Raw genomic sequence first — 18,776 nt, forward strand, 5'->3', positions numbered from 1 at the left:
ACGTCTTAAATGTTATTTTGGATCTTCTACCAATCGACCTTTTTATTAAATACATAGTTTCCTGCAGCGCTATCAGGCTGAAGGAATCAAATAGCTGGTTGTCAAAACCTTATGGTCACAGCAACACTACGAAATTGATTCCCTCAGATATTATCTCGGTAGACACTGACTACTGTACTCCTACTTTGAGCCTTAGTAAGGTTTTAAGATTATTTTCCCATCGAGAGAAGATTGGGATGTTGACATCGTGTCGATAGGTTTCGACACAACCATCTTTACTGACGGCTCAAAGATGGAGTGCGGAGTTGGTTCTGGGATCTTTTCTGAGTCCCTAAATGTAGCCAAATCCTTTAGGCTTCCTGACTTTGCTAGCGTTTTTCAGGCTGAACTGCTGGCAATAAGGGAGGCATGTAAGATACTTAACCAAAACCCAAACCAAAACCGTCAGGCAGCTGTCAAAGCCATTAACTCGGCCATATCCTCATCTAAATTGGTCCAGCAATATCGCGATGAGCTTGCCTCGGTGTCACCCTGATCTGGGTCCCGGGCCATAGTGGTATCGTGGGAAATGAATGGACTGACGAGCTAGCCAGGCAAGCTCACTTGCGAAAATGTTTAACATTCCTCTTGGTGCTATGAAGGGTAAAATCTTTTCTATCTACCAAACTGAATCAAATCGAAGGTTGAGCAATTTGCCCAAATGCATTATATCTAGGAAGATATTGCCCACCTATAACAGAACCCGTACAAACGATCTTCTATGCAGGCCAAGGCTAGACAGCCAGGATTGTTGTGGTTTGTACCGGGCATTGGCCTATAGGTATCTTTCACAACACCTTTTGCCGTAGCTGTAGTGACCAAAGAGAAAGTGAAACGAAAATCCATTTCCTCTGCAAATGTCCTGCTTTGGCAAACACTAGAATGAAATACTTTGGAAAAGCATTCTTTCACGAACTTGATGAGCTATCTGAGACAAAGATTAGAGACCTAATCTTTTTTCTCAATGCGACAAAATGGTTCTAACATAATCGCTATGAAGCTTCTCTATAAATCTGTCCCTTTCAATAACAGGTAAAACGAGTTTTTGGTATCAAAACGGCGCACTATAGCGCTAAATGGATCTCAGGCTAGGTTACCTTGAGATCACCATTTCTATCTACCTTTAATTTAAATTACAAGTAATTAGCAATTGACCTTTTTTCCATTAAAGTTACACGTAATCTTAAGTAAGAACATTCTAATTACTTGTAATTGTAATTGGAAAAATAGGCCGGGATGCGACCCACACTGATAACTTCCCATCCCGTCTGTTGATTTGTCTTGCTTAAAAGTTTGTAGGTTTTCATGTTGGGTTAAAAAAGTTGTCAGTTGAATTATTCTTTAAAAGTTTAAAATTACCAACAATATTTTTCGTATCCAAAAATAGTTTAGTTTGAAAATCTAGATTTGTTAAAAAGATTTTTAGTCGAAAACAAATTTTTATCAATTTTAGTAGCATTTCTTAAATTTTTACAAATTGGATGAATGAAATTAAGAACGGAACAATTTTTTTTTCCAAATTTGCGTACTATTTCTTGTAGATTTTATTTTTTTATGAAAAAACGTAATGGTGGATGGTGGATAAAAGAAACTACTGAATATCTAAAACAATATTTTCTGTGAAAAGAGTTTGAAGACAGTATTTTTAATTTTTGAAAAGTTTTTTGAGTCGAAAGTAAATTTTTACCAAATTTTATGAATTTTTTTGTTTAGGTTTTTATTTTTGTAAGAAAACTGTCAATTCTATTTTTCTCAAAACTTTTCCGAATGGTGAAAACAATATTTCTTATAAGTTACAATTAAATGGAATCCATAATGTTTACAAACGTTAGGATGCTAACTTTAAGGAAACTGTTCGTAGATATAGTCATAATTTTGTAGGCTCTTTCGTAAAATTAGATCCTGGAATGGAAAGACACTTCATTTTCCAACGACCCAAATTTTGATCATGAGATCTTTGTTCGTAACTTTCACCCTATTTTGTGAAGATAAACTATCATCTAATATTTGATATTTTTCAATTAACTTTATTGAAAGTCGTTGTGACATTAGATTACTAAACTTGGAATTGAGTGTTGAAACATTGTGAATTATCTCTTTTGACTGAAAAAATCGGTATTTTGAACAACGATTTTCATTTTTGTTTCCAATCCTTAAAATTGCAGTCGATAAGTTGATACTGTTAAAGAAATAATTATTATTGATAGAGCACTTTGAACGGGCTAAAGGATTGCGTTGCAAAGCTTAAGCTAATACAAAACGAATAGAAATTGCTTTGGTGTGTTCCCACACACCTTTAGGTTCATAATTTAAAAAAACTTATGATGAGAGAATTTAGGGCTCTTTTTGGGCTCCTAAGTTTGCGAAACTCCAAACTAGTATATCCACACCTCACCCTCTAAATTGAGTCGCAAAGTTGAAATTTTTGGAGACTTTCTAAACCAAACAAAATTTAAAAAAAAACTAATAATGGGGTCATTACGTGCTATTTTTGGGTTACTTAGTTCGCGGAATTCCAAATTATTTTTCTAAGCTCATATCCCCAAACTTAAGTCGTAAAGCTAAAACTTTTGGAGACTTTCTCAACCAAACACAATTTCAAAAATCTAATGATGGGGTGATGGGGTAATTCCCACTTGGTTCAAAAATCGAATTTAGGGCTCTTTTTGGGCTCCTAAGTTAGTGAAACCCAATTTGCTATCTCAAGCCCTGACCCCCTTTATCACGTCACAAAGTTGAAATTTTTGGAGACTTTTTAAACCAAACTAAATTTTAAAAATCTAATGATGGGGTAATTTATAATGAAAAAACACGTTGGTTAATCTTCACAGACTTCTTTATTACAAGTTAGGTTAAGTATTCATTATAATAGATAAAGGTATTTACATTTGGTATAATACATAAGTTGGTAATACTGACTGTAAGTTTTACATACATATTTGATACATAGATGGCAATAAATAAAATAGGGTATTGTGGGGTAATTTTGTTATAAAAATAACAATTTAGGGCTCATTTTATGCTGGTTAAGTGCCCCTATCCCGGTTTGGTTTAAAAATCTCTTTCCCCTCAGAATTAATTTCAAAAGTTCAAACATTTTTTTTTGCATTACCCTGACGAAATTATTCTGTACCCTACGTTTTGAAAAAAAAATGCCATTCCATTAAAGATAAGATAATTGCAAACAAAAATATCAGTTTCGTGTTTTTATTCCCACTGGTTTCTGTTTTACAGGGGAAAAATCAGTTTATGATGACGTCACTACCAGCAAACCAAAATCCACAGGCTTAACTCATTTATATTTACTCTTATTTTATTTTGGAGATTTGTATATCAACGAATTATATTTAAACAAAAATGTTCAAGCAATCAGATTAGGAATTTCTTTTTTGAAATCAAAGTAACCTTCACCGGAATTCAAAATATAACTAATCAAGTTTGAAGAAACGCATAGAGATACTAAAATTTGTCATTCCATAGCCGAAGGTTAAAAAAAAAGCATTAGAGAAAGTGAAAGTACAGATTAATTAATTTGTTTTTTATAATTGGGAACCATTCGACTTAAATAATGCATTTTAATTCCAAAGATTTGGATGCATTTCTACAAAAACAGAATCATTTATACCCTCATCTAATTTTTTCAAATAATTTTCCAATATGTGAAACGCGTATTCACAATATAATAAAATAGAAGACTGGGTCGCACGAACTTCAGTGCGCATCAAAAAAGTCTGTTTAAAAATATTTCCTGTATTTTAAGATCAAAGAATATTCCTTAAAAAAAAGTTTGTATTTAAAAGCTTGATTCAGTTTTTCGTTTTTCAAAATTTATGTTTTAAAATTTGTAAAAAAAATTTTATTTTCTCAATTAATTATTTATGTATAAAATCTGATATTTTTTAGAGTTTACGAATATACGTTTTACAGTTCAATTTCGTAAGAAAATAACAAATCCTTTTCGAGATATCGAATTTAAAAAAAAAATTATTTGATCACCAAATATTATTAAACAGCCAAGAAATTAAAAAAATTGTATTGAAATTGGTTGATTATTTCTTGAGAAGACTTAAAAATTGGGTACCCTTCTGAATATATTCAAAAACATTTTTTTATATTGAAGTAAGCCAAATTAAAATCACTATCGGTTCGATTTTGAGAAAATTTAAATTTTCGATTTTTAAACAACAAATTTGTATGGAGGCTAACTTCAATTGGCTCAATTTTTTAATTTCCAAAGTTAAAGTTAAATGGTTTGGGCTGTAGGGTCCAGGACAGACGGATGGAATCTTTTTTCGACTTCGTAATGTCATGTTTGATTAAAATCTCGAGTACTAAATTTTGTACGAATGCAAAACTTGCCATACAGTTCCTATATTTCGCAAGTAAAAATTGATTGGAATAATTCCAATTTTGCTTCCGATATAATATTCACAATGGCATAATATTTTATCAACCGATCTTTATTTCAACTGATAAATTCTATCAACCGGTTTAATTCAATCTGTTAATAGTTGATCCTCGCAACAAGGGTGTTTGTCAATGATTAAAGGGTGTGTCCACAGTGGAAGTCCAAGTTTGTCAAATACCAATTGCACAAAAAAAGAAAAAAAAAATAACAAGATTTTATTAAATTAAAAGAACCTTCAAATTGACAGTTTCCTAATTGCCGTCGAAGAATATTGGGAACATTTTCTTTTTACGAATATAAAAACAGTTAATTTTTTCTATATGGAGAATTAACTCTCAAATTTTGCTCTACTTCATTTATTTAATTGTTGTGGCTCAATATTTCAACCTAGTGTGCTGAGCTTTTTTTTATTATAGAGTTAATTGTTGACTTTTTCTTTTAACGTCATAGCTTCATAATTCAAATAGTAAATATATTTTTTTTCTTTTTAGCTCAAAATCTTGTGAATCCTCATCTTAAATATTTATATTCTTCATGTTGGGAGTCTAAATTCAATGAGATACATATTGAGTCCATCCGAGCAAGATAATGTATCAGAGAAACGATTTGAAAGTGAATCCAAGGTATGTTGTGAACTATTTAAATTTATTCTTATTTTTTACTGCTAGATTCTAATATATTAAAAGTTAAATTATGCATTATTGTGGCTTGAACAAAATCTGTTTTTTAAGTCAATTGTTGTTTGAGAAATAAAGGGTGTCCCAAAATTAACGCAAGATTTGAATTAAATAGAAACCGCCGTTTTTAGTCTTTTGATAGTTATATTTTTATTGACTCGTAAAGTACATAGGATACAGTTATGTATGGAATAACACATCGGACAAATGGCCTCCACGGCTTTGCATGCACATGCGCACTCTTTTGTTGAAATTTTCCATGACCATTCTGCATAAATGTGGCTGAATTTCGTTGATGCAGCGTTGAATCTCCTCCTTTAATGCACGGGTGGTTGTGGGCTTGTTGACATAGACTTGTGATTTTAAATAACCCCATAAAAAATGTCTAGTCTAATGGTGTTTAATCACACGATCTAGGAGGCCAATTTTGATCACCGGAACGAGAGAGTACACGACCTGGAAATGTCTCATGCAGTAATTGAATTGTTTAACGGGCTGTGGCACCGTCTTGTTGAAACCACATATTGGACATCCAATTTTGGCAGAAAGAACTGTGTAATCATGTCTCGATATCGAGCACCAGTAACAGTCACTGCTTGACCAGCATCATTTTCAAAATAATATCGCCCAATTATGCCTCCTGCCCAAAATCCACACCATACAATCACGCTTTGTGGATGCATTTGTTTTTCGATAATCACATGTGGGTTCTCCGAACGCCAAATGCGGCAATTTTGGCTATTGACAAAGCCGTCAAGATGAAAATGTGCTTCATCGCTTAGGATGATTTTGCTCGAAAAATCAGGGTCCATTTGTTGATGTTCAATAATCCATTCAACGAACTCTCTTCTCTGTCCATGGTCATTAGGCTTGAACTGTTGTGTTAATTGAATTTTGTAAGCCTGAAGACACAGATCTTTGGTGAGTATACTGTAGAGAGGTTCTTGAAATTTGCAATTCTTATCCAAGACGTCGAATTGAGGTTCCTGGATTGTCAGCAACACTCTCAAGCACTGCTTCGACATTCACATTTGAACGGCTTGTTTTTTGGCGTCTCCAACGGGTCCAGTCTCTATGAATTTTTCAATTAATCTCTTCACGGTAGACGAAGTTAAAACACTATTTCGACTGCAGCCGCCAAGCTTTCACTATTTTTGAAATATTCTTTAATAATGAATACACGTTGTTCTATCGTGTAACGCTCCATTTTTAATAACCCTATGCTGTTAGCTGTCAAATTGCTTTTTTTCAGTGTTGCCAACACTTCACTTCACAAATGGCGGCAAATTCAAATCTTGCGTTAATTTTTGGACACCCTTTATATACTCATCTTATATCTTACATCAGGTTTTGAATGCAAAAAAATCCAAAAATTTCCTCCCACCCTAAGAAATAATTGATTTCAAAGGATTTTATATTTTTGTGCGGGTTGTGTTAAAACTTTTGAGTGTTACTAATGCCTTAAACATGCCTTTCTATAGAAATTCATATCATTCGTAATATAACACTGGTGATGAACGTAATATGAAAACTAATTCAAATCTGATAAGTTAAGGTTTGCGTTCGATATCCCGGTTTCTATATTTCCGTTTCTTAAAATCCCGTTTTTCATAATCCCGATTTTTTATAATCCCGCTTTTTGTAGTATTCTTAACAAAACAAATCAAAACACAAACTAAAATCAATTACCAAAGTATACTGTTTTCAAGAATATTCTTTTCATAAATATTTTGATTGAACTGTATACTGTAGGTTATATGACCCAAAAACTCTGGATTGTAAAAAGCTGGATTCCAAAACGCTTCTTATTTTAACATTCAAACCTATGACTTTTGCTGTTATTTAGTTTAATGCACGCGTTACGTAAATAAAAAACAGTATTGTCTGGATTTTTCGGGATTTTAAAAATGGGGATTCTAATTGAGCACTTTAGAAGAAGGGATTTTAAAATTTTTTTGAAAGATTTTTTAAAAAGAGGATTTTAAAAATCGGGATTCCGATACGCTCCGATTTAAACAGATGCTTACGAGTATGTGTGTTTTGTTTTGACTTTTACGTTAGGTTAGAAGAAAATTATAACGTACTAGATTCTTGTATTTGAAAATTGGTACAACTGAAAGAAGATCTGTCAGAATAAGAATAAAAAAACACACAAATAGAAGAAAGTTTTGTAAAAATCAAAAGTTAGCAAAATTTCAAGACGAAATGGTAAGAGAAGATCTGGACCTTGAGATTCTATAAAAAAAAGTTAACAATTGCGGAGAGGGTTTGTTTGAAGACTACTACATTAACTTGGGGTGTTAAAGCGAGCTCGAAGCTCACCTCAATTGTTTATATAGCTGAATCGAGCTGAAATGTCGTTGATTCGACTCGATTTCCGTCGTAGATCGGAACCAAGTGGAGAAGTTGGTTTTACAGATAATGCATAATGGACTGTTTTTTTGCATGTTTGTGTACAAAAAATATAGTTTTGTTTTAATCAAGTTACAAAAAAAAAAATTAAGATGGAGTAGGTAGTTTATTCTTCTATGGTGCTGAACTAATCAGTTCTTCATTGTTTAACACGAATTTAACTATCTCACTTGCACTTCATAAGAAACATCAAAACATCATTTGCATTTTAGAAAATGCTGTCAAACTTAATCATTTTTAAATCTTCTTGTGTGGCGGAAACACCAAAAACCTTTGATGGAAACATAGCAAAACTTTATTATCTTTTCTATTATTTTCTCTTGTAAAATAAGCCCAGTTAGTACATTTTCATTAATAAAACTAAATAATATCAACAGTAACAGATTGATTTTTTCCCCAATTGAAAAACACATAATTCCACAATTCCATTGTACCAACATTTGAGAACGAAATCACATAAGATCCATTCGAGATTCGTATAAATGTCAAAAACCCATCCGTAGTAAGATTCTACTTTAACTTTTATCGGTAGTATTCATACTGCGGATATTGTTTTTTTTTTATTTTTGATAGATTTTCCAACAAAGCACGGGTAATAAACGTTTGTTTTTGGATTTTCAAAGCAGAGTATTGTTGGAAATTTAGCAATTTAAAATATCTCCTTGTTTCTTTTTTTTAAATTTTGAAACATTTCGGGATACGATCATCATTCGACTTGTTTTCATATTTAGTAATGTGTTACCGAATCGATTAAACAATGCCCTATTGTGAATAAGCCTACAAAATATTATATTATTATATTATTCTGGGTTCTAAACGTTTTAAAAAATTAATGCAATTATGGTTTTGTGATAGCGAAAGAAAATGTTTGAATGACCAGAAAAAGAAGACGTATCAGAGATACCTTTTACCGCATGGAACTGGAGGAAATAATGTAAGATCTATTTTGCTTTTTAATATACTTTCTAGTATCCAAAGAATGTTTCATAGAATTTCTAACTGAAATTAACTCAAAACTCAGGCCAGCTCTCAGAGAAGCTCTTTGATTCCCAATTCAATTAAGCTTATAGTCTATGCATCTTGTGACAACTTCTAAAAGAACAATGGTCTAAACAGGGTCATATGAAAAAATGATCCTGAATAATTTAATTCAAATCTAAGTATTTTAAAAAGGTTGCACAATAGGAGTTTTCGTCTTTTTTAGTAAAACTGTTTAACATTTTTGATTTTAGCTTCCCACAGGAAGTTATTGGAATAGATCATGTTAAAGTCGAATTGAAAAAAATAAAAATCTAGAAACGAAATTGGTAAAAACTAATTTTTGAAGATATTAAAAATATTGACTTAAAAATGATTTCATTCTATAGAATTATTGTAAAGTTCTTAGAAACATCGAATTGGTTGCACATTTGTTTTCTACTAAAATATTTCGAGAACAAAACCAGATATTTAAGTTAATTTTAATAATTTTATTGGGAAAAAATCCAACTGACTAAAATTGTTTTAGACTTGAGTATTATGCATACTACCGATAAAAGTTTAAGTAGAATCTTACTACGTATGTGTTTTTGGCATTTATACGAATCTCGAATGGATCTTATGTGATTTTGTTCTTAAATGTTGGTACGATTGATGTTGCATTTGTATCTCGATGGCTGTGTTCGTTGAGTAGTTGTGCATTTTTAATCATGTGTTTTCCATTAGGGAAACAAATCAATCTGTAACTGCTATAATTATTTAGACTTGTTAGTGAAAATGGACTATTGATTTTATTTTCCATAAGGTTAGGTTTAGGTTTAGGTTAACGTGGCTGCGGATTTATAATCCACACACTTAGGCCAAGAGAAAGGCCCATTGTGATACCACATGAATCTAGAGAATTACTTCTAACTAGTAGAACCATTTTGAGCTTTTTATAAAGCGAAGAAGATATTTAATATCCTTTTTAGCTAGCTCGCTGGGATTATCAAAAGAGTAGTCCCCCAGATGAAGTTTGCGTTTGAGTGAAAGAGCAGGGCAGGTGCATAAGAGATGAGAGATTGTTTCCTCTTCTTCTTCGTCCATGCAGCTCCTACAGAAGTCATTTGAGGCTACGCCAAGTCGTATTGCGTGTCTGCCTATAAGACAGTGTCCTGTAAGGACACCTATTAGGGAGCTAATATGAAGTCTGCTTTGAGATAACAAGTCTTTAGAGCGCTTTAGGTGCAGTGAAGGCCATATGAGTTTTGTGGCTGCGCATGTTGGTAAGTTGTGCCACCTAGAAGCTGTTTCTTTTAGCATAAGTTTACATGTAGCTATCGGTATACCTATCTTCTCCCTTTCAGGTGAAATAGGTTTGACGGTTCCATTTTTAGCGAGTTCATCGGCTCTACAATTACCTGTGATGTCTCTGTGGCCCGGCACCCAACAGAGGTGAATGTTAAATTGCTGCGCCATCTCCATAAGAAACGATCGACAATCGAGGGCTGTCAAAGATTTGGTCGAGACACCGTCAAGGGATTTGATAGCAGCTTGACTGTCAGAGAAGATGCGGATATCAGAAGTTGATATCACGTTTTCTCTTAGCCAGGAGAGAACCTCTTTGATCGCCAAAATTTCCGCTTGAAAAACGCTACAATGATTAGGGAGGCGGAATGAGATGCTTAGATTAAGCTTTTCTGAGTACACACCACCACCAACTCCCTCATTTGTCTTAGATCCATCTGTATAAAAATGAATACTTTTGTTATCCAGGAGTTTTTTGTCCTCCCATTCATCTCTGGATGGAATGGATACCTGGAAGTTTTTTTCCAAATAGGGGTTTAGGTATAGTGTAGTCTATGTACTTTGGTATAGAACCAAAGAGGTTCAAAATGATGGAGTGTCCCACATTGTTGTTGGTCCATTGAGATGAGGCGTCGAGTCTTATCGCTGTACTCGCTGCCATTTGTTTACTGAAGATGTCGAGGGGTGTCAGATGAAGGAGAGTGTCTAACGCTGCTGAGGGTGTGGTTCTCAATGCCCCGCTTATGCAGAGACATGCAGTGCGCTGAACTCTGCTGAGTATGTCGCAGTATGTGACTTTCTCCAGTGCAGTCCACCATACTGCAACCCCGTACATAAGTATTGGTCGGATGACCGATGTGTATAGCCAGTAGGTTATGCGAGGTTGAAAACCCCATTTGCTTCCTATAGCTTTCTTGCAAAGGAAAAGAGCTACTGTAGCTTTTTTAACTCTTTCCTGTATATTGGATTTCCAACTTAATTTTTTGTCCAATATCAGACCAAGGTATTTGGCTTCATTGGTAAAAATTAGTGGTATACCTTTTATCGAAGGAGGTACAATTACTGGGATCTTGTATTTCCGTGTGAAAAGGACGAGGTCTGTTTTTTGAGGATTAATACTAAGTCCGCAGTTATCAGCCCATCTAGTGAGCATATTGAGTGCATTTTGGAGGAGGTCTCTCAGTGTATTAGGATGTTCCCCTGTGACAGCGATAGCAACATCATCGGCATACGCAACCACTCTGTAGCCATCCCTCTCAAGGGATATTAGTAGTTGGTTAACCACTATGTTCCACAGGAGAGGGGACAGAACACCACCTTGCGGAGTGCCTCTACTGACAGACCTTTTTGTGCAAAAATCTCCCAAACTGGAGTTGATGATCCTGCTTTTTAGCATTAGATTAATCAACTCACAGATTGAGTATTCGACGTTTAAGGTCGTCATAGCAGAAGTGATAGCAGATGTGTCAACGTTGTTGAAAGCGCCCTCAATATCCAAGAAGGCCACCATAGTGTATTCCTTTTTATCTAGGGAGTATTCGATAGTTCTTACCAGAGTGTGCAAGGCTGTTTCTACCGATTTCCCTTTGCAGTAAGCATGCTGAGACATTGATAGTCTCTTCTCAATGTTGTTACTTATATGGATATCGATCAATCGTTCCAGAGTTTTGAGAATGAAAGATGATAGGCTAATAGGTCTTAGGTCCTTAGGGTTGACATGCGAGCATTTTCCCGCCTTGGGAATGAAAACTACCTTTACATCTCTCCAGCGCCGAGGTATATAGACCAGATTTATACAACTTTTAAAGATCATCTCAATGATGGGCGAAGTTATATCAATGGTATATTGTAGCTCAGCTGGTATGATTTGATCTGGACCTGGAGATTTGTAGGGTTTGAAACTATTCAGAGCCCATGTCAATTTTTCTTTTGTAGCCAGACCTTGAGGAAAAATTAAGTTAATACCCGACCCAGGACTGTATGTTGTATTAACGGATATTTTCCATAAGAAAATAATAGGAAAGATAATTCAGTTTTGCTATGTTTCCACCAAAGGTTTAACTCAATTTACATTAAATACATAATATTAATAATAATATTTAAAAAAGAATAAGTTTGACAGCACTTTCTAAAATGAAAATGGTGTTTCGATGATTCTTATGAAATGCCAGTGAGATAGTTTGATTCGTGTTAAACAATGAAGATCTGAATTTATTCAGCACCATTTAAGAATGTGCTACCTGCTCCATGTGCATTTTGTTTTTCAATTTGACTAAAACAAAACTATATTGTATTTTGTACAAAAACATGCAAATAAACAAACCATAATGCATTATCTGTAAGACCAAGTCCTCCACACAGGTTTTTCTTCACAAATTTTTACTCGAATCCGATCCCCGACTGGAATTGAGTCGAATCAAGCTCATTTCAACTCGATTCAGGTATATAAACAATTAAGGAAAAGCTTCAAGCTCGCTTCAACACCACATTTTAATGTAGTAGTCTACGAACAAACCACCTCCTTGAAGTTTTTATTTTATATCAAATCTACAATTGTTAAATTAACTATTTTTATAGAATCTCAATTTTCAGATGTTTTCTTAACTTTTCCCTTCAAAATTGTCCATTTTATTAGTTTTAGTTACTTATAACTTTTGATTTTCACAAAACTTTTGTCGTTTTTTGGGTTTTTTTATAAATTATTACTCTGACAGGTCTTCTTTCAGTTGAAACAATTTTTAAATAAAAAAATCTGGCTACTGCCGATGGGTTCTCTTGGGAATATTTTACTATATTATTTATAGAATTCCAAAAACACGGGTATTGACGAACCAATACCTTTATCTTTTTATTATTTTCTTGTGTTCATTTTATGCTAGGAATACATATATCACACGTATGGTCTTATGACTTACAATTATGAAGACCAATTTCGTGTGATCAATTTATACTTTTAATTTCGACACGCTTAGGTTAGTCCATAATTATCTTATGCCAATTCAAATCTTATAAAAATAACATTTTTACATTCAAACAAACACCTCAAGTCTTCTACTTTTATGACATGACATCACATCACAGGTATCATGGAATTCCATTAGATATTTTAAGTCTGGAAGTCATAAAACTTAATCTTCGAGAAGATCTATAAATTATATCAATAATATGAATATGCAACCAAATATGTAAACTAAATACAAAAAATGTAAGACACTTGAATAAATTAACGGAAAATTATAAAATAAAATTTCTTAAAGACAGTTTTTGACTTTGATGAAGAGAAAGAAACTATTTGAATATTGAATAATATATTTTCAATTGAATAATACACTCATGTGTGTTTGTGTGTGTATCTCACAGTCAATAATATGAATAAATTAATAATTAAATATGCATTGTTTCATTTTCGGTGCAAAAATAACCGCACTATGGAAATTTTAATCTTAATTAACTTACATCTTTAGCAATCGATCGCAAATATAAATCCCTCAGGGGTTCTTGCAAACCTTGCAAACTTGTGACTTTGTCTTTGAGTGGGAGCGATCCTAAGCAGGTGACGGCGAAACTACACGTTGCATCTTTAGCCACATCCGTGAACATACGCTCAATTTGAGCTTGTACACTATTGCTTATTCTCCGAACGTCCTTTTTCATATTTTCCGTAATAACTGAAGATGCCTTTACTGGTTCACTGGGTTCCTCGAGTAAAATTGATCTTGCACTCTCGCCTGCGGTGCTGGCCAACTCACTACGACCATACATGATGATGGAACGTGTACGATGCGAACCGCGAGGATCATCCAAGCGGTTGCTCCGAATTGATCTATAAATACAACAAAAAAAAAAAAAGAATTAAATTATTAAGAAAACTTCAACAAAACACACAAATGATGATAATATAGTGAAAGCAAATAAACAAAAAAAAAACTTGAAAAAAAGCAACAACTATAACAAAACTTAAAGATAGAATCTAACAAGATAAAGTTGCAAATGAGACGTGTACATTGTTCGTAATGTACGTCATTAGGCACGCTTGTGCTTTTTATATTTGTTTGTTTGAGTTTGGAGTTGTATGTTTCTTGTGAGACGGGCTGGACTTAGACTGTAATGTGGCTCGAGGCCACTTTTTGTTCAACAAATTTCGCGTATATTTGTTAAACATTTCGCGTATATTTTTTAAAGGAAATTGTTTAAAATTTGATTAAAATGTATGATCAACTTGAGGATTTTTATTCCCAACTTATGATTTTGATTTTCTTCATTCAAACTTGAAAGTTTCGACATTCGAGGAACGGGTTTGAAATATCTTGAATAAATGTTGATACAATTATTTTTAACCTTTGGATTTCCCGAACAACTCAATTATTGCGATTTTGTATCGTGCTTACCCTAAATTTGTTCTCATGTCCGACTAAAAGTACAATAGGTTACAAGCAACATGGGAATTTCTAACATTGGAACTTAAATTTTTAATCAATCGCTCATTAAAAACTCAGATCTAGACTTGGGACATCACAACTATAATATTCTTAGAAAATTTTGAAAAAGTAATTTAAGCTCTTGAGTTGAGATTTGAAATAGTGAAGAAACATTAATTTCGAATTTCGGCACTCAATTCTCAAGTTAGCCAACTTAAGATTTTTTAACCACGTTCGTACGTCAATACGTTCGGGATACCATTTTTTTCGACTGTATTTCAAGAACCAGTACCAGGACTTCAAATAGATTTTGTTTTACAGATAATAACATCAAAAGATGAAGAAAGGACTTTCAAAGAATTTGAGAGCGTAAAAACTGAAGACAAATATTTTTCAACTCGAACGAATACAAAATGGTATTGTCTCCAAAATAATTGTATGCAATGAAAAATTTTGCGAAATATCGAAGTAAAACTTGATTTTTGTCTCGAATATCTTCGCAAAGAATAAAGCTATTGCCTCCGAAATAATTGTATCTTATTAGAAATATTGTTTTCAACATTTATTACATTTGTTTAGAAAAATTAATCAGTTGGTTTTTTGTTTATAAAAAAATAAGAATCTTCAAAAAAAATACCACTTAAAATTGATAAAACTGATATTTGATTCGATCATTTTAAGAGATGAATAGACTTCAATTTTGAATTTTATTTTATTCATTGCAAAATTTTATTGTTACAAAAATCCTTTCAGTATTTTTTATAGGAACTAAAAACTTTAAAAAAATGTTGCTTAAATTAATAAAAATTGGTTTTCAACTAAAGATGTCGGAAAAAAGCAGATCTTCACATAGGTTTTATCCAAAAAATCGAAACGAAATCTAAATAAAAAATCGAGGGAAATTGTTTTCAGGGTTCTATAATTTTATCGATTTTTATTATGAAATACTTTTCTAAATCATTTCTAGTGAAATTTAAGCATCTGTATATATATTAGTCAATTAATAAATCAGTTGATTGTCATAATTTTTATTATTTCTGATGTTTTTATTTGTTTTGTACTTTTTAATAAAATAAATATAAAATAGTAGTAGTAGTAGTAAAATGATTTTATTTTCAAATCTAAATAATGGACAGTATAAAGATTAAATAATCAAGTATCTGCCGTCTGCCAGATTAACATTTTAATTGAATTACTATAACATAATCACACTGTGTCTAAGCTTTTTAATTATCAAAAAATTGTATTAATATAAATTTGTTCAAAAGATTTCATTGAGAATTCTGTTTCGATAAGCTTGTGCTATTTTGCAGTACATAAACAGTTTGTTCACCTCCATTGAATTTAGATAGGCTATCATATCTGCCTCAGTTAAGAAGTTGCAGGAAAACCTGACATTTCCCTAGGAAATGAAAAACATCTTCCCTTTCCCTGAGGTTACACAAACTACATAATATTGGGAAATCCTCTCTGTGTGGCATATAATTCTTCCACACAATTCTCATCTCCAAAGTAGTTTTTTGGGCCTAGATTATGACAAAGTTGACTGTAGATTTCTCTGTGGTTAGAGCTGACTGCATCTTCAATGTACTTCTCCCTAAGCTTCTCGTCAACGAAGGCAATAAGCTCGTTCAGTTTACCCTTCCATTCATTCAGATTTCCAACATGCAGGTTCAGTTCGTAGCACACCATTGCGCGAGCTCCTTCCATTCCTCATACCAACTGAGACTTCGTACTGATTCCGACACTGCTTCAAATACACGAAACTTACAGCTATGCGCAATAATTTTGTTGGCAAAACACTTTTTCCATGTAGCTCCAATCGCACTCTTGGCCTTACAGAGTTTTTCATTAAGATGTTTTTCCATACTTAAGTTTTTTGTAAAACATACTCCTAGGTATTTAAACTCATTTACGACCTCAATAGGTATTGAATTAAAGGACCATCTTTCATTCTGACTATTACTTCCACCTCCTTTTCTGAAGACCAGTATTTTCGATTTGTTAAGATTCACTTGGAGTTTCCACATAGTACAGTACCTATATAGTTGGTTGATCACCAACTGAAGCGTCTGTGGTACTGCTGATAGAAGTACTATGTCGTCAGCGTAGAAAAGAGCCTTTATAGTGGTCCCCACAAACTCAACTCCTCCAGAAATATAATCTGTTAACTCTTCTATAAAAAGTGCGAATAGAAGAGGGCTCAGCGTACAGCCCAGTCGAACACCTGATTCCGTTTGATACCATTCCGAAAATTCTTCTCCATTCCAAACAGCTGCCTTTGTTTCGTTATATAGATTTTGTAAGACTTTTCCAAACTTTGAAGACATCACCAGTGCATAGTGTAGATAAGCGCTTGCCTATCCACATCGTCAAAAGCTGCTTTAAAATCTACGAAAAAGCACAAAGATGTGATCGATCGTAGAGTAACCAGCCCTAAACCCAGCTTGAAATTCTTTTAATAACCTGTTTTCGTTTATCCACTCATTGAGTTGTTGATGCAAAATTGACGAAAATATTTTATATGATGCAATAAGAAATCTTATCCCACGGTAGGTCTCTGGATTTTGTGTACTTTTTTTTTTTGTGAATCGGAAAAATTAAGGCCTCTTTAAACCCTTGCGGTACAATACCATGTTCCAGAATTTGGTTGAATGAAATATAAAGTTTTTTAATAAGTTCTGATGTTCCGTATTTATAAAACTCAGCCGGTATTCTGTCGTGGCCTGCCGCTCTTGTGTTATTGGCGCATCTAAGAGAATATTGTCGAATTAAGGTTCAGCATACGATATATTTACGGAGCTGCACGAGGGATTTAAGAGTTCTTTGAAATGTTGACAGAGCGCAATAGATGTTAGATTTCGGTGAATCTTAAACTTATTTCCATTCAAGAGCTTTACCAGACTCCAAAAATCTGTAGCATTCTTACAGTGTGACAACCTCCTAGACTCTTCTTTAAAATATTGGTTTCGTTTTTGTTTACAAAGGTCTTTGTATATCTTATTGGCTTCTAAGTATTTATCTTTGCGGTATTCATTATTGTAAACTCGAAGGGTCTTCAGCCACGTAAAAGATCTCTGTCTAGCAAGCATAGACTGACTATCCAACCAAGGTTCTATTGGCAATGTCTTCTTATGGTTGGTTCTAAAGGCTGGATTTGCAAATCTTATGGAATTCGTGATCGATGCTATTTCGGAATCCACATTCATCAATAAAGAATTGAGGCTTCTATGATAGGAAGCTAGGTAATTAGGATTTCTTGTGCTCCAACAAAAGTTAGTTCACCAAACTCGTTTGATGCGGATGTCTCGTTCACAATTCGCAGTCCAAAGGTGTCACATAGGTCAAGAAATCTCTTTCCTCTAGCATTACACGTTGCATCTTTGGAATGACGTATTATTCCAGCCAATTCATTTACTAATCCGGTTTCATTCCCACATCTACCGTTAAAGTCGCCTGCTAAGAGAACCTTCGGATTTTCATTTGACATCATAAAATCATACAGTTTCTAGAAGTCCAAGGTCGATCATCCTGTCTGCATGTTTTCCAGCTGTGTTTGCAGCGATTTGTTACTTTGTTGAAGCTGATACAATTCACTAATTCAGTGCTAATACCCTTCATGCCCGCCTTCGTTGCCATGTTTTTCAGTTTATCATCAAGAAGCGACGACACGGAAGATTGGATTAATAATCTTCGATCGTCAACTGCCAAATTCCCGACCACCATTCTCGAGAAATCCGATAACGATGTCTCGAAGTCTCTATGCTGCCTCTTTGCTGAATTATCAGCATTTGTTAGGGGGCGTTCGTCTCAAGGACATTTTGGTGTAAATATGCTTCTTAGTTTACTTAATCTAACACCAACTGCTGACCCACCTCCTTATTTAGCCCCAGAACGCATTAAACACTAAATAAATGTTTAACTAATTAACAAATTTCAAATTATTTAAATCTTTTGCGGGAGATTAAGTTTAACCCAAGTTGACACTTTACAGCTAGCTGCAGATTTGTGATTCTTTTCAATAAGCAGTTTTCGCAATATCGTCGCAATATCTAGTGTTGAAGCTTAGTTTTTGAATGTTTCAGTTTTTAAAAGAACGTTGGTCAGGTTAAGACAACATAAGCGACTTCATTTGCATTCGTTGAAAGTACATTTTGACCAAACTAGTTAGTTAGCAACTAGTTAGTTTATCCAGTTTCAAAAACTTTAAATTTAGAACCTTACTTTAATAACCTCTAGTTTAAGTTGATAGTGCATAAACTATCAAAAACAGATTTGTCTACAAAACACTTCCAAGGCAAGCTACAATTCAATCTCTACCTGTATTTTGTATTTAAAAACAAATATTACTTATTTATCTTCCCATTTGACAAGGAACCCGTTTTTCATAGAACAGCAATAAAGTTCAGCTTTTAATTGAATGACAAATTTGATAAGCTGTCATTTTGACAAAAGCGGATTTGACTTTATTGTTAGGGAACTTTCCAACAAAGTTGCCTTAAGTGGAAGGCAATTTTTTGTCAGCTGGGAAATCTAATGCTAGAACCTTGCCTTACT

At 33.6% G+C, this 18,776-nt stretch overlaps 1 protein-coding gene across 1 annotated transcript in view; it reads right to left on the reverse strand.

Annotated features, from left to right (window-relative positions):
- The window catches only part of LOC129943492 (uncharacterized), a 54,434-nt gene that overhangs the window by 11,751 nt on the left and 23,907 nt on the right, over positions 1 to 18,776 (reverse strand). Inside the window, exon 2 of the mRNA XM_056052990.1 lies at positions 13,258 to 13,624. Within this exon, the coding sequence (XP_055908965.1) occupies positions 13,258 to 13,624 (367 nt within the window). The remainder of the gene's footprint in view (positions 1 to 13,257; positions 13,625 to 18,776) is intronic.

The sequence above is a fragment of the Eupeodes corollae genome, chromosome 1, assembly GCF_945859685.1.
Source record: "Eupeodes corollae chromosome 1, idEupCoro1.1, whole genome shotgun sequence".
Lineage (NCBI taxonomy): Eukaryota > Metazoa > Arthropoda > Insecta > Diptera > Syrphidae > Eupeodes > Eupeodes corollae.